Here is a 21,472-nt window from a genome sequence, read left to right on the forward strand (position 1 = left end):
CGGCAGGCTTGGGGAAGCTGAGCTGGCGGGTGTAGTCTCCCATCAGTTCTGGGTTCTTCAGAACTAGGAAAGTGTTAACACCACGCAAAACCATGCTGAAGAATGTCCTGGGATGTGGGGAAGGTAAAATTCAGCATTATGATAAGAACCCTGTGAACACGGAATTAACCACTCCCCTGTGTCCTTATTGTAAACTCTGATGGCAGTGAACTAATTATAAATTCACATTTTATGTGCACATTTTTCTCTTTGTAGGATGATTTTATTATATCAAGTGGTACATTTCATTTTATTTGCCTCAGTTTCTGGTGGTAAGTAGAGCTTAATCTTAGGTATGAATTGGAAATAGCTTGGTTCCCTGATTTGAAGACTAGAAAACAAAGGGGCTTAAGCCCAGAAATGGAAATCACACCAAGGTCCCATGCCATCTACTCCACGGAAGGACATAATCATTTTATTTTTCACTTAAGACCCTGGGGTTTCAAAACAGGGAAGGCAATTGAGGTGCAGGAATTGTTCGTAATAGTGGTAGTCTATGTCTGTATGTATGTCCATATCCACATCTGTACCTACATCACTCGTTACTAGTTTGGTGGTAATTAGTACTTGCTTTGCCCCAAGAGGTGGGATTTGTGGATAGTGGGAGTATTTCGAGGTGTAAATAGAATTCATTACCTGGGGGGCGGGGGGTGGTGTCCTACAGCTCCATTGGAAGCAACACAGAGCTTGGGGAAGGGAGGGCAGGGCAGGTTTTTGTTAACCCCCAGGTCATTCTAGGGTAGCTGCCAATTTTGGAGAAAATTATGCTATCTGCAGAGGTTGTAGTTGGGTGATTTAGAAGGAATATGTGATGGGTTTTGAGCAGAGTCTGTGGCAGGGATCCTTGACTCCTTTTTCTCCGTAGATCCATTTAGACTGTATTCTCAGAATAATGCCTTTAAAAGCATAAAATAAAAATACACAGGATTACCAAGAAAGGCAAGTATATTGCAGTATAATAATTAGTTAAAGTGTAAAAAACCCCCAACTCTGATATAAAAACAGATGTGCTTCTTATTAACACATGATGTAACAAGATTTAGTGGTGGGTCTAAAACTGCAGAGTAATAATTACCACCAGACTAGTGATCAGTGATGATGATATTTGATGATATCTGCAGGTAGTATTTTCTTTTTAAATCTGTAATTGAATTATGACAAAGTTGCAGATACTATGAACACTATGTGGTTTGTTACTTACATTAACAATAGAAGGCTATGCCACATTTCCATTAGAGGTTAGTGAAAATAAAGTTGGAATTTTCCCCATCCAAGGCCACGGGCTACCTAAATCCTATAAGCCTCTAGTAATAGTTTTCACTGCTCTGTACCTACATACTTTTCCTTATATTTGGTATATTTTTTGTTACTACAGTAAGTATTTGAGTTATATTTTATCCTTCCCAAAGTATTTTATTTTTACTATATCTGTATGTATACATTTACATATATAGTATGCATATGTTAAATATATATGAAAGATATTAAGACCATGGGCTATGTAGTAATACTTCTAAATAGCAATATACCAAGATTAAAAACTATACCCTTTTATTCAGTGACTAAGTAATAATGACCCAAAGAGCCATAATCTGCAATATTAGGTATCTCTTCCTAGAAACAGAAAAAAAAATTAATCTTACGCAATTTAGCTTTAAAAGAAAAAAACCTACAGACCTGTGCATGGTTTCAGTTAGAATGGGATTCGGTTCTTTTTCTGAGAGTCTAAAGTTGCTGTTACTAAACTGGCCCATTTAAAATAGTGTTGTGATACAGTATCTCACGTCCAGGGCCTTTGAACACTACTGAAAAATGATCACTCTGGATCCTTTGTTTCGTATAAACATGGAGTTTCAACAAGCAAGCAGTAGGGAAAGGAAAAAGCAGGTGGCCCATTCCAGACTTGGATGCGACCCTAGAGAACATCTTTTGCCGGTAAAGCTCTGTGCAATTGCTCAGTTTCCCACGAATCACCACGGCTCCAAGACAGCCCCCGTCAGCACAATTCCATTGCGGCAAATGTGCCATTTTGTGATTTCCTTTTCTGTCTGAGGCTTCTCATCCAGTAAACTAACGTGAAAGTGTTGCTTGCTCTGATTTCCAAGTTCAGGCATATTTCTGTTAAGTAGACCTCCTCTGCTTGCCTTTGTGAGATTATTATCTACTTAGATACGTGCACTGAGAATCCCAAATAAGGCGTGCCGTGTATTCCATCACAGACTGCGTGACGGAGCTGCTGACAGATACGTGCTTCCAAGGAGGTGACATCACTACCGTTTTCACGCCGAGTGCCAGGCACTGCCAGCTCGTCTGCACCCACCACCCGCGCTGCTTGCTCTTCACCTTCACGGCTGAGTCTTCATCTCAAGATCCTACCAAATGGTAAATGTTGCATTTCTACGTAGAGGAAAGAGTGTTTACGTGAGGATTACTTACCAGGGAATATTCATCTACCATTTTGTAAAATGTAAGGTCAACAGTTGGAAAACATATTGTCCTTCAATCGAAATATGAAATAGTACAGAACAAAAAAGATGTATTTAGGGAGGTCAGGGAGCAGCAGACCTGCCCCTCAGTGTGGACTTCCCAACTTCTCTGTGGTCTCGATTTTAATGGTACACTTTCTCTCTTATTTCTCTCCACTTTTATGCCTCTTAATCATTTTGTTCTTTGCTTTTTGATTGATGATTGATATTGGATATTATTTAAACTGGTGCTTTTCCCTCAATTATTTTATTAGGAAATAAATATTTATAAAGGTAGTTTCAAAGCATAGTACAGTGATCCCGACACCACCAAGACTTTTTCCATTTCTTCCCTGTCTGTCTGTCTATCTATCTATCTGTTTAACCCTTTGAATTAATTTGAAGACATTGTAACACTTCACCCCTAAATATTTCAACATACATTTTCCTACACAAAAAGCATACAGTTTTAACAAGAATCCCTTAAAATTGTCCCCCAAATATAATTTATAGCTATTAACCAGAATCTTCTCCAGATTCACAAATTGACGTTAGTGGTTTTGTGTCTATAGTTATATTTTTATTTTATTTTTTAAAATTATGTTAGTCACCATACAGTACACCATTAGTTTCCGATGTGAAGTTCCATGATTCATTGTTTGTGTATAACACCCAGTGCTCCATGCAATACGTGCCCTCCTTAATACCCATCACCCGGTTACCCTATCCCCCCACCCTCCTTCCCCTCTAAAACCCACAGTTTGTTTCCCGGAGTCCATAGTCTCTTATGGTTCATCTCCCCCTCTATTTCCCCCTCCTTATGTTTTTAAAATTTTAGGGCATTCCATCCATCCCTTTTGTTTCCACGTCAAACTTGAAAATTCAGTAACAAAGCTTTACTACAGAATTCAGTTATCAACATCTTTCTGCATTATTGCTGCATTCATAGATATTTACATAGTACCCAGAACTTATGAAATTACAATTCTAGAATCTACAGCAGGGCTTGGCAAACTTTTTCTTGACAAGGCAGGAATAAATAGTTTAGGCATTACAGGTCCAGAAGCAAAATCAAGGATATTATTTAAGTACTTATATAACCATTTAAAATGTAACCATTTAAAAGTATAGAAACCATTCTTAGCTCATGGGCAATACAAACAGGCAGACAGTTGTTTGACCAACAGGCCATAGTTCACCCGCTCCCGTTTCCAGGTAGTAGGGAATACCATACGTGATCTTTGAAGTGTAGGGATGTTGGAATGAGAAACAAACGCGCAGTTTCGCTAAGAAAATATTTGTTTTGGCAGGAGATAGAGCAGTTTGTTCCTTTCTCTTTGATTTTCTGTGTGCTGGCTTTTAAGATCCATTATTTTAAAACAGAAGTTCTCATTGCAGTAATGTTATTATTTTTTTTTAAACAGGTTTACTTGTATCCTGAAAGACAGTGTAACAGAAACACTGCCAAGGGTGAATATGACAGGAGCCATTTCTGGATATTCTTTCAAGCAATGCTCACACCAAATAAGTGGTAGGATGTCTTATTAGAATTCATAAATACTAGTTACTGTGATATGTACATATAGTTACACCACATATGGTTTTAAAACTATAAAACATATCATAATAAAAAAAAAGAGAAATTACATGCTACAGCAACCACTGCTCAAAAAAAAAACCAAAAACCAAAAACAACAACTATAAAACAAAACCCTGCTGTATGGTCATAGAGTCTCCTAACGAAGTTCCTTCAGTGTAGAGTAAACACTAAGGATGCAGCCCCGCCCCTCCCGCCCCATTCATTAAAATTTACACAATAGAAGGACATGTCTTACTACATAGTCCTCATCATTCATTTATTGTATTTCTCTTTCCCAGCTTAAAGTTTTATATAAAAGTCCTTATTAAACATATTACTTCAAATCAAAAGACCAACTGTAAAGGTTGAGATGACACTTGTCTTAATGGTGAAAAGATTCTTGAATAGGTTAGTAAATCCGTCAAGGGGTTAAGGAGACCAGGGAGGCCAGAGCAGAAAACTGAAAACAGGAATTTACAAGTCCGTGCTGTTGCAACAGAAGAAGGACGTTGGCATTCTTTTGCTGCTTCCACCTGAGAGTAGAAATTAAGCGGATTAAGATGAAAACAGAGGACTTCTGAGGAACAGTGGCTCTAGGTGTGGAAAGATAAGTCAGGAGGGACAGTTGCCGAGGTAGCGCGTTTTTCCAGTTGTCCCTCGAGTCTGGAAGGTCGCCATGTTTTCTGCTTTTGTTTCCAGCTTGCAACAAAAATGTGTACGTGGGCCTGGACATGAAGGGCATGAACTATAATGGCTCGATCACCAGGAATGTTCAGGAATGCCAAGAGAGATGCACAAATGATGTCCACTGTCACTTTTTCACATACGCAACAAGCCAGTTTCCAAGCGCAGAGCATCGGTGAGTGAGCCAAGGCTGAGCCCAAGGACAGTAAGTGGATCATTACATTCTCTGACGGAAAACAAAAGTTCTCTTCAGCTGGATGCCAAAATTTATTTTTAGCCCCTAAACGACATTTCTATAACAAATACAGTGCTGATAGTTTTCTTCATGGAAAGTGCATTTAAAGCCCAATTTGGATGCATTTCCTTTATGGTAAGGAGTCTGTCTTTTACTGACATTGTTACATAAAAACTCCTCTCTCAGCTAATTTAAAAAGTGATACATTTCTTAACTGGCAGTTTTGAGACAGTTACGGTTGGTCTGCCTATGCCCTTCCTGGCCTAAAGGATTATAGAATCAAAAGGAAAAAACTACTCAGACCTCCGTAAATAAAAGTTCCTTATCTAAGACAAAATAACTGAAGCCCATGTGAAGTGTTTTAAAATCTGCCCCACATCGGGTTTTGAAATATTCCAGAGATAAATGGGTAGGATATAAAAACGACCTGATCTCTAATGATGAATCTGTGTTCTCTTTTAAAAGAAGTTTAGGGGAAAATGTCACTGACTTTTATATTTAGAAATATTTGCAATGTTTTAGAGTTGTATAGTAAATTATACTTATCTAGAATCCGAGAGAGAGAGAGACAGAGAGAGAGAGAGAAATACGTTCAAATGACTAGTATTTGGATTTACCTTTGGGTTTTAACATTCTACTCTGCACATTTACAACAAGGACGTGAGTGCAAAGCAAACAAAGCATCAGAGATTTGTTTCAAAAACAATGATAAAACCCTCAAATTAATAAGCAAGTTTTCAGGGTTTGTGTTTAGCTTAGTTCATACAACATCTTTTTACATTTTTTATACATTTAAGACTTAACACAACATGGACAGCAAGCAAGGAACTTGGGAGTTGCTGGGTATTATAAAAAAAGTTAAACTGCTAAAATTGAGAAGGGCTTGAGAATTCATTGCTTCCTACCTGCTACTCTCCAGACCGCCATCCTTCCAAAGCTGGCATTTTTGTGATGAAAAATAAAGTTGACAGAATTCACAGGCTGACCAGGTCTGGGCAGAGCAACGACACAAGTCCAACTGTCCAGCTCTCAGATCCACGCTTTTCAGAGCAGTCCCGTAGCTGGAATGTCCAGGCAGTGTCTAAATTGGAATTTCTTAGCACCTTATTTTTTTTTCCTACTTGTATTTAGAAGAGTAAAACATTTTTCCGTTTTTGTTTTTATGCAGTAACGTTTGTCTGTTGAAGTACACCCAAATGGGGACACCAACCAGAATAACGAAACTCAGTTCAGTGGTGTCTGGATTTTCACTGAAATCCTGCGCGCTTTCTAATCTGGGTAACTATTCTTTACTTAGCGAGGTGGTTCAGCCGTTAAATAGTAGGTACCGATGGAACGTGTGACGGGCCTAACTTAGGATCCCAATATGTGCTCCCTGATGCAGTGGACCAAATGATCTTTTCCCTTCTTCGTGTGAAAGAATTCATTATGTCCTATATAATTAGAGCTATGTTTGAATTTAAAATAATCACTTCACGTTTCCTAATTTAAAAGAAAAATTGAAGATCCTGAGATAAAAAAAGTAACTTTTTACAACATTGTTATTGAGACTTTATCTCTTTAGAGTGATTTTAGGTTCGCTGCAAAATTGAGGGGAAAGTACAGCTGTCCCATACACCCCCTGCCCCAACACACGCACAGGTTCCTTCATTATCAACACCCCCTCCAGAGTGGCACACTTGTTACAGTTGATTAATGTACATGGACACGTCATAATCCCCTCCAGTCCACAGCTCACATTCGCATTCACTCTTGGTGTTGTGTGTTCGGTGGGTTTGTGCAATGTCATTACAGTATCGTGCAGAGCATTTCCACTGCCCTCTAATTCCTCTGTGCTCAGCCTCTTTGTCCCGCCCTCACCCCCACCCAACTTTGCATACGGCATTTACAAATGCGATGACTGGGATTTTACTGATTATATTGGTGAACTGATTTCTTAAGCAGGGTTTCTTCTGTTGTGCAGCTTGTATTAGGGACATTTTCCATAGTACAGTGTTCGCAGACAGTAACATTGACAGTGTCGTGGCTCCGGATGTCTTTGCCTGTCGCCGCATTTGTACTCACCATCCCAGTTGTTTGTTTTTTACCTTCTTTTCTCAAGAATGGCCAAAGGAATCTGAAAGGTAAGGAGTTAAGATTAAGATTAATGTGTTATCTTTTAAAACAAGTGCTCAAAACCCATCGTTAACAATTCTGAGCTACTACACATTTGGTCTAAATGTCTGCGTAGGGTAGGTCAAAGTTGCAGAGAAGGATTCTTAGCTCCTCTCTTTCCATTCCGCACCCAATGGCCACACATCCCATGTTCGCAAGGACTCTTGTTTTCTTTAGCTGAGGGAGGTCCCTGCCTCAGCAAAGGGAGAGTAGTTCTGAACGGAATGAAGAAAATATGGATGACCATTAAGAGGCAGCTTAGTTCAGTTCCCAGTGTGAGATCATTGAACCCGGAGCAGGAAGAGCTGGGAATATCAGCGAAATGTCAAATCCAAAGTGAAGAAAAGGGAAGTAAAGGCCTACGTTAATGGAACTGGGGGCAATTTGGTCGGGAGGTTTGAGAATTGAGATGTTGTTTCCCGTACCGATGGGTATTAATACAGGAAACCATGATAAAGCATGAGAAATTTCTTTGATCATTAAAGGGATATCTGTTGGGATTGCTGTTCCTCAATAATAAGACTCACTAAAAAAAAAAAAAAAAAAACAACTTAAGATTAAGTCTGCTTCAAAATCAGATTCTCTATATTATCTGAATCAGAATTCTCAGAATCCTCAGTATTTGCTTGATTTGGCTGCCCACGCGGGGAGTGTGTCTCCAAGAGCAATCCAGCCAGGGTAAGCCCTCAAGTTCCTTGTCCATCAAACAAGCCTGGTTTTCCATTGAGCAACTTTCAGAAGTACTAAGTCTGTCACATGAAAATATATCTGTTGCTTTTATTTACTCAACAACATAATATAATTTATTCGGTGCCTACTGTATACCAGGCATTGTTCTAAACACCAGGGATACATTGATGAGCTAAACAGATAAAAACCCTGCCCTACTTGGACCAGAGTGGAAGTGATACAGAAGTCATCAGTTTGGTATATGTCGTCCATGTAGAGCCAAAAAGATTTGCTGATGAATTTGATGTTGGCTCTGGAGGAGAGAAAGAGTCTGTGATTGCTCTAAGACTTTTGGCCCAGGGAACTGAAGGGATGAAAAAGCCCATGACAGAGCTGCAGATTTCATGAGGAGCAGATTTCAAGAGGGAAGTGATGCCTAGTAGACAGCCAGAGAGAAGTGTTGAACTGGCAATTGGAAAGAGAAATCTGGAACTAAGAAGACAGGTTTATGTTGTAGATCTGTGTTCAGGTGTCACCAGCATACATGGTAATTAAAGTGACTGAAACTGGGTGAGACCATCAAAGGACCGAGTGCAGTCAGAGAAGAAAGGAGATTCAGAGATTGAGCCTTGGGACATTATAAATGTCACAAATTAGAAAGATGGCTTTGTACTGTTGGGTTAATCACTGCTCTTTTTCTTTTTATTCCTTTTATGAAACTCCCAATCAATACTTGTAAGAGGAGTAACACATGGATCTTCGATACCGGGTGAGAGAGGGAGATGAATGCTACAAGCCAAGCTTGGCTTTTTAAATTTAAATTAATTAAAATTAAATAGAAGTATATATGCATTTCCACAGTTGTATTAGCCACATTCCACGTGCTCACTAGCCACATGTGGCTAGTGGCCATTGACTCGGATGGTACAGACATGGACTATTTCTATCACTGCAGAAAATTCTGTTGGACGGCACTGCTCTAGACTGTGACTTGGGGCTAATTAGGAAAAGTTCCATCTTTCCAGGAAGATGCTGCTTGTGTGGAGCCTGTGTTGGATATCACTAAGCCAGGAATAAATCTGCCATCCAGAGTCAGCCAGCAACTCTATCCGTAGCATGAAAATGATGGAATCTTTGAGATGGGCTAGGAGTGTTGAAAGAAAGGAGGCAAAGAAGGAAAATGTTAGGAACACTGACAATAGAACCAGCTCAGAAAATTTTTATGGAGGCAAGTGGTTTTGTTTTGGAAAATTTGTCTACCACCTATGGATCCTGGGGTCTGACTCACTGATTTATGATGAGTACTTGCAAAATGAGAAATATTTCACTGTTCAGTACCCACATGAATTGCCTTTTGTGTGTGCTATAAAAAATGGTTCTTTTCTTCTACATGTCTTACACAATATATTTACATTTCCCTTTTATTTTTTTTACGGTTAGAAATCTTTGTCTCCTGAAAACATCTGAAAGTGGATTACCAAGTACACGCATTAAAAAGAACAAAGCTCTTTCTGGTTTCAGTCTGCAAAACTGCAGGCACAGCGTCCCAGGTAAACAGCGAAAGCACTTTCTCCCGATGGAGCTCAGCACACCCGAGGTTGATGGGCACTGAGGTTTTGTGTCTCATATCTGATCTGTGGTTTGCTGCCTAGTGTTCTGTCACTCCTCATTTTACCACAACACTGATTTCTTGGGAGAAGAATTGGACATTGTTGATGCGAAAGGGCACGAAGACTGCCAGAAAATGTGTACCGACACCATCCGCTGCCAATTTTTTACCTATTCCCCATCTCCAGAGTCTTGCAACGGAGGGAAGTAAGACCTACGTCGAGTCACACAGACACGCTTGTCCGATCTTTTAGAGCGGGGCATTATGTTTATACTATTTTGTTTCCAACCTGCAGGGGTAAATGTTACTTAAAACTTTCTTCAAATGGATCTCCAACTAAAATACTTCATGGGAGAGGAGGCATCTCCGGATATACATTAAGATTATGTAAAATGGATAATGGTGAGTTTAACGTCACCTGAAAAACATACTATGGGAGAGGTTATACTGTACTAAATATATCATGACTGAGAGAGTCACTGGTAGCCACGAAGGGGAGAGGATTAGTACAATAACGAACTTAGAGGCAGTTTTCTGTTATTTTTTGCTCCCGTCACGCAGGCTGACCCTGCTTTAGAGGTAAGTATTGGGCCTTACCTAAACTCTGCATCGCCTAGTATTACGTGAGTATGTGTTTTAACTTGACGCATTTGTACAGCTGGTATTTCATGGTGAGGCTCAGGTTTCGCCAACACTTTGATGTTTGATTCTTGTTGTGAAGGCCAATGATCTTTCGTATTATTCTTTAAAATTGAGTATCAACCAGCATTTTGGTTAGTCAGATCATTCATTTTCTGTCCATTGGCCATTACTTGACCTTTAATTGAAACATAAATAATTATCATATGTTTGAAAGATTATGTATTTATTCAAGAAATATCGTAGCTTCTTTCTGAGAGCCTTCATTCTTTTACATTGTCTCCAACTGTTCTGCATATCTATGAATATTGGCAAAACATTTATAGTAAAACCTTGTTTATTTATAACAATGAGTGTGGTAGGGTAGAAAGGACATAAAAACATTGTCTAGATTAAAAAATACCTATAATACCATAAAAATTATAATGAAAAATCACATCAGCCGTGGCCAATTCCAGTGGCTAATTTCTGAGCATAGTCGCAAGGGCTGGTTTGTAGGCAAACAGAATGATCTAAGGGACAGAACCCCCAACAGGAAAGAATATACCCATTATGACTTCAGTACTTACTGAGTTACATGAAACTGCATTTTAGACTTGTATTGCTTAATGTCCAATATTATAAAGCACTACGAATTTAAGATTCAACTGAGATTTAGTGAATAAAAAGAAGTGATGATTTTACTTTGTAATAGTTTCCAGGGTATAAAAATCTTTTGTGTCAGAATTATTTCTCTGCTGAGAAGGTGAGTAAATCCTTAACTTCTGAGAACTTATTTCATAGCATATACAGTATTGTGTCCAATGCTAACATCCTAACTAGGAAACCATGCCTTTCTGGAGTGTAGAGGAATCTGATGGGAATCTTTGGATGGCCCAAGCTCCTTTAAAAAGTCAGCCAATGAGGTTGTATCTCAAATAGCCTCTGTTTTCCTCACAATACATTCACTTGAGACAGAAGGAGCATTTATGATAATGCTTTTGTCTTAGTTTTGCTAAGCACTAGAAGGGACACCTGGCACTTGGCAGATTTTGTTGTTAGAGATGTTGATAGTTTCTAAAATGGGAATCAGCCCTTATACCTTAAATTGCGGAATCCATTCCCCACCTTCCTCCTTTCATTATCTTCTTCTCTGATAAATGTATGGATTCTGGTCTGTGAAGCCTACAGAATATATCAGGTAGAAATTGATAGCTGAAGCAGAAAATAAAAGATAAAGGGAAATAAAATCTAACGACTTTTTAGGGCACCTTCTGAAACTAGATAATTAGATTTTCCTGCATTAGACTAGATGAAATAATACCCGAATGGGAGGGGATATCTACCTGAGATATTTATCATGTCTTAAACTGCCATTGTTCTTCATAACTTTTTGAAGATACAGAGCAATTGCCATCAAAATCTAATCCTGACATAAAATCTATCGCGAAACACGAATTTTCAGCATTTTGTTTAAACTGAGAGACAAAAGAGAATGAACAAGACATATTATTTATCCCTAAGAAAGTCTTTTTTGTTTGTAACATTTTAGTTACTGTTTACCTATTAATTTTCCTAAACTTTGCCTTTCCTTTCTTGTGAATTATAACGGCTTCCCTGTAATTCCAGAATCTAGTCAAAATCTTCAAAATGTTTCTCTGAAGCTAATCTCACTCCATCTACTCTCAGGTGAGAACTCTTCTCTCAGTATCGCAGCCTGTTTAAGCTTTCACAAGCACGTCAAGCTTGTTCCTGTCTCCATGTTCTACCAGCTGGTGTTTTCTCTAAGACTCCTTTTCCTGACCTCTCTTTCTGTTTGAAGTCTGCCTCAGGATTATACATCCATTTCCCTGTTGAGGAAAGTAAGGCCTAGAGAGATTGTTTTATACCCACGAAACCAGGCAATAGACCATCTAGGACTTGGCTTTTGAGTAGTGACTCTTGCTAATTTCACACTCCTCCTTCAGCTAAGGCTACCAAGCCTCCTTGATCCTCTGGTCCTTGTTATTCTGAGTGTGGTCTGGGTGTAGCATGTTGACGTCACCGGTGAGCTTGCTAGAAGGAGTTTCAGATCTCGCCCCAGACTGAATAGAATCAGCATTTTAAAACATAACCAGGTGAAAAAAATAAAGTAAAAATAAAATAAAAGATAACCCGGTGATCCATATGCACATTAAAATATGAGAAGAATCGCTCTAGAAAACTGTTGTCTATGAGTGCCTCATTGCCACTCTACCTAAGTTATTGGGCCAGATTTGGCCAAGGCTCCCATCAGGAGGGTGGATGCTCATTTTGGCATCCCAGGAAGTAGAAGCAGAATGGACTATCCTGCCCAGGGCAGCTAAGATAGGAAGAGACAGAGGGGTAAATCGGAATCAAAGTCCTTGGAAGATATCATGGGTTGAACCTGGAGAACCTCAAACTGTCAACAAGACCAAAAGGCAGAAGCAGTTCACAAACAGAAGAGCAGCCCAGGTTTGGATGGAACCCAGCTGGAGCAGGAGAGATGGGGACCAAAAGCCAGCCTGAGGGGAAGAAGATGGGGGGAACCGGACAGATGCTGTAAACTGGGTGGAAGGTGCTCACTTTTCTTTGTAACAATATTCTCAAACTTCAGCAGAGCCGATTGAAATTCAGATTACTAGGCTCCGCTGTCCAAGTTCCTCATCTGTTAGGTCTGAGGGGAGCTCAAGACATTACATTTCTAACAAATTCCCAGGTGATGTGATTAGGTCCAAGGGCCGCACTGGTTAGCTGCTTTGAAAGGGTTATCATATGAGGAAGGATAAGACCGCACTCAATGCCAGATGAGACTTTCTCTGGGGGCACGTAATTACAAGGTGCCTGAGTCATTCCGTTTTCCTGTGCATGCTTCGCTTGCCAGCTTGATTATAAAATTTCTTCAAGTCAGGGTCATAATAAAATATTGAATCGAGGGAAGGTTTTCTCCTCTTTGTGCCTGAAGGAACATAACTACTGATGGAAAAGGAAGATTTAGGAAGCTACTCATTGCGACTCTTCTGTTGCAGAGTGTACAACCAAAATCAAGCCCAGAATTGTTGGAGGAACGGCATCTGTTCATGGTGAGTGGCCGTGGCAGATAACTTTGCATACCACATCACCCACCCAGAGACACCTATGTGGAGGCTCCATCATTGGAAACCAGTGGATACTAACAGCTGCTCACTGTTTCGACGAGTCAGTACCATTCCTGTTTTTATTAGTTCCCCAGGCTCACACATATATTAAATCTATCATTAGCATTTTAGTAAATACTTTAAAAATGTAAATTATCCTATTTGCTAAATTAAATTTATAAAATGAAAAAAAAAAGGCAAAAGGGAAGAACCACTTATGGTCTACCAACCTTAGATTAGGTACAGGAACATGATGGCATATTATTTCACTTCCCCGTTTAAATGCGTACACATGCCCAGCAGTGTTCTTGCTGTTTCCCATCAGGACGTATCTTCTGTGCATCGTCTTGGGCCTCGGGTCCAGAACTAAACACAAAGATAATTTCCCCTTCTCTAAATCTGTCATTCTCTCTCTCCCTCACTTCTTCCCTGTCTCTCTTCTCTCTCCCCCCTCCTCCGTCTCCCTCCACTTCCCTCTCCCCCTTCCTCCCTCTCTCTTTCTCTGTCCCTGTGTTTCCTAATACAGAAGGAAGAGTTCATTATGAATCCTCAAATTGGATTCCCTACTTAGGTCAATTTCAATATTTTCCAAACCTAAAAGCTCCGTCAGGAGAGTATATGTATCCCAGGGAATTTTAGTTGGCCAGACTCGCCCTTTGCACTTCAGTATTCTGTTTCCAGACATGGTATTGTGTGTTTGTTTTTGTTTTTCATCAGTATGTAGCATACTCACATTATAACTCACAGATATGTTTGAAGTCCATAGTCTCCTTTACCCCCCCCCCTTTTTTTTAACCTTTTCCATATGGGAAAATGGAGTGCTAGAAAATCTGAGTGAATTTCTCAGGATCACAGCTAATGATGCTAGGGCTGAGACTAGAACTGGAACTCTTCATGAGAGGGAGATCGAGAGAAAGAAAGAGAATGAGAGAGAGAGAGAGAGAGTGTGTGTGTGTGTGTTGGGTGAAAAGAGCCTTCCTTCATTTTTATGTGTTTAATATAGTATATACTAACCCAGAGCTTTCTACAGGAGGAATATGTGAGTGGAAAAATCCTAGCATGAAATCACTCCTTTCCATCAAAAAGCCCATCACCTGTAGAAAAGATTAGTAATAAGTAGGTACTTAGCAATATAGCTCAAATGTTTGGGAATTATTTGGTAATGGGAATTTCTTTTCTTCTTATTGTTTATTCCTTAGGGTAGAGTCACCTAAAATCTTGCGTGTCTATAGTGGCATTTTAAACCAATCAGAAATTAAAAAGGACACATCTTTTTTTGGGGTTCAAGAAATAATAATCCATGACCAATATGAAGTGGCAGAAAGCGGGTATGATATTGCCTTGTTAAAACTGGAAACTGCAATAAATTACACAGGTATGTTGCAATTTTAAATGGGAAGTTATCAATAATGATTACCTAGATGTAATGTTTAACACCCGCAGTTTCATGGCCTGAACCCAGCAACCTCAAGGTGGTGTGATCATGAGAGAGAGAGGATCCACAAAGCTAGTCTTTTAGTCTGTTAAGACTGGCAACTCTTTCCTGATTATTAAATCTTACTGTGGGATGTGGGTGAAGAGCTAAGTTTTCTGCAGGTCTTCTCAGATGCACCAAATGACATAACTCTATAATATATTGGAATATTAAAGATGATTTATATCTTTTAAGGACAAAAGAATTTCAGGTCTGAACAAGTGAGCAATTTCTACAGGGTCACAGACCTAGTTAGAGAGATGGAACTCATGGGGAGGGCTGTGCCTTGCCTCCCCCTTACTCCCTCACCAACCCAGTACGTGATGGATAATGCTGACCATGAGGAATGAAAATGAATAGCAATGAGGCAAAACCCAAATATAATAAATAGAGAACACACTACATAATATAAAGCGAAAGAAGAGAGTCTCTTGGGGGAGAGAAGATATATTTTGATTCTGGTGACTAAACTATGATTTTTAAAATTTAGATGCTCAGAGACCCATATGTCTACCTTCCAAAGGAGATAGAAATGTAATATATACTGATTGCTGGGTGACTGGATGGGGGTACAGAAAGTTAAGAGGTAAGAAATGATGTTTCTCAGTGTGCTCCATCCTAAAGGTAAACAACACAGCTCAGTTTTACCCTTTTCTTGTGTATCAAGGCATACAGCTACAATGTGAGTAAAATAACCACATCCTTCAACTACAGAAAACATGTTAATAAAAATGAAAAGGCGGGGCACCTGGGTGGCTCAGTCGGTTACGTGTCTGCCTTCGGCTCAGGTCATGATCTCAGGGTCCTGGGAGCGAGCCCCACATTAGGCTCCCTGCTCAGTGGAGAGTCTGTTTCTCCTCTGCCCCTCCCCCTGCTCATGCTCTTGCTCACTTTCTCTCTCTTTCTCTCAAATAAATAAAATCTTTAAAAAAAATGAAAAGGGAAAATTACCCAAGTGAGGAGGATCCTACATTTGTTTGATTGGAAATTTTAAATATGACAATGTCTTTAAAGACTAATTATTTTTAATGAAGTTTAATGTGAAACCTAGCACTTTTCATGAAATGTCCTGGCCTGTTACCCAGTTATTTTCTCTGGGCAGTAATTCCAGTTAGAGACATACTTAGTTTTGAACTTCATGTTAGTAAATAATCTTTTCTCTATACTTTGTAATTATAAAAGGTCTATGAGGTAAACTTGATATTTTTTCTAGATTTTTATATAGGTATGGTTTTGATTTTAAATACATATCTTTATTATATATATATATGATTATTCTGTTAACAAGCCAAAAATTTTTTTCAGGCAAAATACAGAATACTCTCCAGAAAGCTAATATACCTTTGGTGACAAATGAAGAATGCCAGATAAGATACAGAAGGCATAAAATAACCAATAAGATGATCTGTGCAGGTTATAAAGAAGGAGGGAAGGATGCTTGTAAGGTAAGAGTGTTTTCAACCAGTTGAATATATTCACGTTAGAATGTTTAATGCATTTATTTTATTATTATTATTTTTTTTTAGAGAGAGAGAATGAGAGAGAGGGTGCACAAGTAAGGGGAGGGGCAACAGGAGGAGGAGAGAATCCCAAGCAGGCTCCACACATGGAACCTGATGTGGGGCTTGGTCTCATGACCCTAAGATCATGACCTGAACCAAAATCAAGAGTTGGACACTTAACTGACTGAGCCACCCAGGCACCCCAGAAAGTTTAATGCATTTAAAAAGCAGTCTTCTGAGAACCATGGTGTATTTGTTTTACTTATGTTGAAGTTTTTTAAAGAGGCAAGAGCAGAATTTTAGGCAAAATCACTCTGAAGAACATGTATTTAAGATGAGAAGCATCTGAACTCATCTATGCACCTTTTCTTTTTTCCCCCCATCACAGGGAGACTCAGGGGGCCCCCTGTCCTGTAAACACAACGAGGTCTGGCATTTGGTGGGCATCACCAGCTGGGGAGAAGGCTGCGGTCAAAGGGAACGGCCAGGGGTTTACACCAACGTGGTTAAGTATGTGGACTGGATTTTGGAGAAAACTCAAGCAGTGTGAAAGAGTTCCCAGATGCCCCTTGACACTGTGAAAGGAAAACCAGGTTATTTCTGGGAGGAGGGTTTTGATTTCACTGAAGACGCTGGGCCGCCATTTTCCTCCACAGGTTATACCACCGAGACAGTAACGCATTGAAAGGGGTCGGTATTTGTGAGAATGTGCCAAAAGAAACAAATGGTCATTTTCAAAATTTCCATTCTATGATAATCAGTTTGTTTTCAGCATCCAGTCTCTTGCTTTTTTTTTTTTTTTAAAGATTTTATTTATTTATTTGACAGAGATAGAGACAGCCAGCGAGAGAGGTAACACAAGCAGGGGGAGTGGGAGATATTTTTTAAGATTCAAGAATCAGGTTGTGGCACGAGAGGCTCTGGGAGAACTGCCAAAAGCAACCACCATAAGCAGATCTGTGAAGCGAGAAATGGCAGCTGGAGAAAATGGGAACAAGGACAGTCACCCTCAATTTGCAAGAATCTGTACTCTGCCTACAAGAACATCTTTCTTTTGTGAAAGAAGAATTTGATTCAATGGCCAGTTTTCAGAATAATCAAGAATCTTTGTCATTTCAATCTTTTTTAAGAGGGACAGTGAGAGAGAAATGGGGGGGAGGGGGAGGGAGAGAGAGAGAATCATAAGCAGGCTCCATCCTCCACATAGAGTCTGACTCAGGGTTTGATCCCACGAACCTGAGATTATGACCTGAGCTGAAATCAAGAGTTGGCCGCTCAACCAAGCCATCTAGACGCTCCTGTCATTTCAATTTTTAATATGTTTTAAAATTAGTTTGGGTAGACATAAGCCATGAGTGCATGTGAATGTGGACTCTAGAATTTCTATCTGGGAAAGGATTGAAGGCTGTAATTCCCCTGGAAGTGGTATCTTAGGGGAAAAATCTTAAAAGTTGTACTTGCCTAGAAAACTATTTGTGTGTAGATTGTATATTTATTCAGTGGTTCTGGGTAAGGGAAGCCGATCGAGGTGAGGGGAGCAAGCTAGAGCCTTCCAAAGACAAGCTGCCACTGAGTGTGAGTTTACAAATCCACATTCACGGTGATAAAGGGATTGGACAGAAATCAATACAGAGTACATCCAGACTACAGGGAAAACACAATTTGGGAACAAGTGGATGGCTGTCGTAGAGTCTTCATTATCTTCAGAAGAGCTCCCTGTACGCTAAGTGTTGGGGTTTCCCCTTTAGTGTATTTGCCTGGGTATTGTTTCTGATGTGGTGTAATCACTGGAATGTGCACCGTCTCCACTGCAGTTTCCAACCTGTGTCGACGACTTTACATCACATGCAGTATGAAAAGTACTTAGTGAGCACACTGAACTGTGAGGACACTGGTAAGCAAGTGGCGATGTCCCTACCTTCATGGAGCCCCAGTCTCGTTAGCGTGAACAACACAAGTAAAACAATTACACAAGTTTAAAACTTCAGTGAGAGGGATGCACAGGGCTCGACCACCACGGAGAGGAAGAAGAGCATTTGGGGCAGGTTCAAAGATTGGGATTAAAATGAGTTTTGTGCTGAGGAAGACAAACGAAAAATAAAAGCAAGCAGAACCCCAAATTAAAAAGACTGGGATGGTCTAAAGCGGCCAGATCCAAAACGCTTAGAGAGTCAAACAAGGCTGAGACTGAGACTTGAGCTCCATTAAAATGACCAAAACAGCAGTAATTATTTTATTACCTGCTTATTACCTTAGTCGTCTTGATGTAACCCTTCACATTAAAAACATGTTAGGTTATAATTCTTCATAGATCTTTCCTCTCCATTCCCTATTTGTGTCTTTTTTGTCGTTTGGGAGAGGAAGAGGCATGAAAGGTGGAGGAGACCATGTGTTACTAATCCATTTCTGAATAAACGTCTGTTCTTTAAAAGAGGGACAGAGAGAAAGATCTTTCTGGAAAGTCTTTCCTGACAAATATTTGAGAAAAACACACGTTAGTTGTTATACTTAACACTGTATGCTATCTCAATTTTTGAACGGTAGGTATATGTCCATGATTCAGAAATGAGTGAACTGGAAGAAGGTATAAAATATATCTTATACCTATAGTGAGAAGGTTCCCTGCTCCACACCAGAAGATTGCACACCCTAACACCGTTCGGCACTGTTCTCTTCTTCAGGCTCTGCCTTGGAGATATTTCTGGTTGGTGCACAATGGGCTTCCTCAGTCTGTTGTTTACACAAGTATGGTATTCCAGCGTGGGGATTCCAAACACCAGCCGCCTACTGATGGACACTTAAGTGGTTTTCAATTTTTTTCACTCATTCATTTGTGGTAAACTTGTAGCATATATCCAGTAGAATTGCTGAGAACAAAACAAAACAAAAAGAGCAAATGCATTTGTAATTTTGGTAAATATTATCCAATTTCTCTTCAAAAACCTGTGACAGTTTTCTGTCCCATTACCAGTAGTATAACAGAGGGTCACACTTTGGCTAACTTCATGACATCAAACTTGGAAATTCTTGACAGCCTGATAGCTGGGAAAAGGTGAGACTCGATGTAGTTTTGTTTTTTCAATTTTCTTTTTTTCCATATATTTATTTGACAGAGAGAGAGTGAGAGCACACAGGCAGGGGGAGCAGCAGAGGGAGAGGAAGAAGCAGGCTCCCCGTTGAGCAGGGAGCCCGATGCGGGGCTTGATCCCAGGACCCTGAGATAATGACCTGAGCTGAAGGCAGATGCTTAACTGACTGAGCCACTCAGGTGACCCTGCAATTTTATTAATATAAATGACATTAAACATCACATGTATAAGGTTACCAACTTATTAACAGCTTAATTTTTATTTAAATATTAATTCAGTTACCATGTAGACGAAAATAAGTGTATGATTGTTGCAGCCTTATAAATGTGCTAAGAATTCTTGCAAGAAAAACAACAACAACAACAACAACAAACCTCCAGAACTTATCTTGTTCAAACTGGACAGTAGCTCAGTATTGTGAAAAAATCGGTTGGCTATCCTTCTCCTTGCATGTTCCAGACAAATTTGGGGTGGAAGTAATGCCATCTCTGGTTCCAGGGATGGATCCTATCTTCCTTGCCCTGGGAATGAGTCTGTGGCCAATCAGGTCTAGGCAGCTGGCACATGGCCTCCCCCAGCTACTGTGACTGGCTTAGAGAGGTCAGTGTGAGCAACATTTAAGACTTTGATTGCCAAGGGAATGGCTTTCTCCTCCTCCTCTACGTGAACGAGGAAGCACTGATCTTGGTTGTGGTGGCAGCAACTTTGAGAAGCCAGCCCAGGGCTCACCAAGACATGGAGATAGAATGCCCGAAGCCTGAACGAACTCTGGGCTCCCTTGTTCCATAGAAAGAAATCCCCTTTCGTGTTTAAGGCAGTTCAAATTGGGTTTTCTATTACTTGCAATGGAAACATTGAGATGCACTGGGACTTAGTGTCCTAAAGTATTATTATTACCCTGATTCAATTAAATTTAACCTACATATATTTGGCACTTATAACTGTACTATTTGATGGGACATAGTTTTTCTTCTAATTTTAAAAGTCCTGTTTTCTTGAATAATTTTAATTCTAAGAATTCAAAGAAAGGTTAGTTGGGACTCTATAGAGCCATCTCTCTCTCTCTCTCTCTCTCTCTGAGATGAGTGGTGCTCCTGGGCAGTGAGTAATAAGGCCACATGTGGCCACACTGAGTGTGGTTTTCAAAGGCTGGCACCCTGGGCACCCATAGGTTGCCATTATCACAGACTCTGAGAAGTGAACCCGAACTTTGGAATGAGAATCATATACAATATTCAGGTATTTATTTAAGAAAGACTTTGTAAACAACACCTTTTGTATTATATATGTTACACTTATGGCCCTACCTGTTGCCCAACCTCATTAAAGAATCAGGGTACCTGGTCCATTTTGATGAAGAGGCATCTTTCCCTCTGGTCCTGTTCAGTCCCTCTTCTCTCTTCATCCTCTGGGCTCTACACTGTGCTAACATTCTTTCGTTGTGTGCTTTCCCACACCCTACACCAGTCTGGGTTAGAATGGGCCTTTCCATTTCCTTGCGTGGGAGGATTTTCCACATTCTGGTTGACAGTGACTTGAAGGTCACCTTCAGAGAATTCACCACCCACACTGATGTTCCAGCAGCAGTACTGGTGGTTGTGTGTTGTCACTCTAGGTTTCTCTGTCAGTGTGCCTTTCTGCACAACGTCTATGGGTGAGCTTGTTCCCCTTGAGAGGGCTTCTCTCCATGTCAGGAAGAGGTGGCGGCCACACGGCCTGCCTCCCAGCGGTGGTCTGTGGGCTCTAGCCAACTCCGACTCGTGTGTGCACGCAGTGTCCATTAACCAGAGCAGTGCGAGCTTCTCTTCCTTCTTGGGAGAACATTTTTGCCATTTCCAAGGCCGTCCCATAGGGTGTGTGTGTGTGTGTGTGTGTGTGTGTGAGAGAGAGAGAGAGAGAGAGAGAATGGAATGAATACTTCACACTCACCTCAGCTTCACCCCCTCCCTGGGTCTCGATGCTTCCTCATCTTCACATGTGGTTTTTGTTTTAGGGCTTCTGTAACAAATTACCACAAATTGAGTGTTTGAAAACAACAGAAATTTACTCTCTCACAGTTCTGAAGACTAGACGTCAGCAGGGTCTCCCTCCCTCTGAGGCCACCAGGGGAGGGTCCTTCCTGGCCTCTTGCAGCTGCTAGTGGCCCCAGCTGTTCTCCGGCTTCCGGATGCTTCCCTCTGATCTCTGCCTCTGTCCCCACATGGCCTCCTCCCCTGTG

At 40.3% G+C, this 21,472-nt stretch overlaps 1 protein-coding gene across 1 annotated transcript; it reads left to right on the top strand.

The window, feature by feature from the left end:
* The first annotated feature begins 77 nt into the window (after positions 1-77).
* Positions 78-17,284, top strand: F11 (coagulation factor XI). The gene is made up of 14 exons (XM_040643402.1): positions 78-311; positions 2,259-2,421; positions 3,929-4,035; positions 4,783-4,942; positions 6,171-6,280; positions 6,966-7,125; positions 9,266-9,375; positions 9,478-9,640; positions 9,730-9,836; positions 13,082-13,250; positions 14,389-14,564; positions 15,154-15,249; positions 15,969-16,108; positions 16,554-17,284. The coding sequence occupies exons 1-14, from the start codon at positions 257-259 to the stop codon at positions 16,713-16,715; spliced, it is 1,878 nt and encodes a 625-aa protein (XP_040499336.1). The 5' UTR covers positions 78-256; the 3' UTR covers positions 16,716-17,284.
* Positions 17,285-21,472: the final 4,188 nt, after the last annotated feature.

Source organism: Ursus maritimus, unplaced genomic scaffold (genome assembly GCF_017311325.1).
Source record: "Ursus maritimus isolate PB19 unplaced genomic scaffold, ASM1731132v1 scaffold_28, whole genome shotgun sequence".
Lineage (NCBI taxonomy): Eukaryota > Metazoa > Chordata > Mammalia > Carnivora > Ursidae > Ursus > Ursus maritimus.

Bases quoted from the DNA above. Each gene is read 5' to 3' on its own strand.
- F11 (XM_040643402.1), top strand. From the start codon at position 257: ATGATTTTATTATATCAAGTGGTACATTTCATTTTATTTGCCTCAGTT. The intron at 7,126-9,265 runs GTAAGGAGTTAA...TTTTACGGTTAG, and splicing joins TGGCCAAAGGAATCTGAAAG to AAATCTTTGTCTCCTGAAAA. The intron at 16,109-16,553 runs GTAAGAGTGTTT...CCCCCATCACAG, and splicing joins GAGGGAAGGATGCTTGTAAG to GGAGACTCAGGGGGCCCCCT.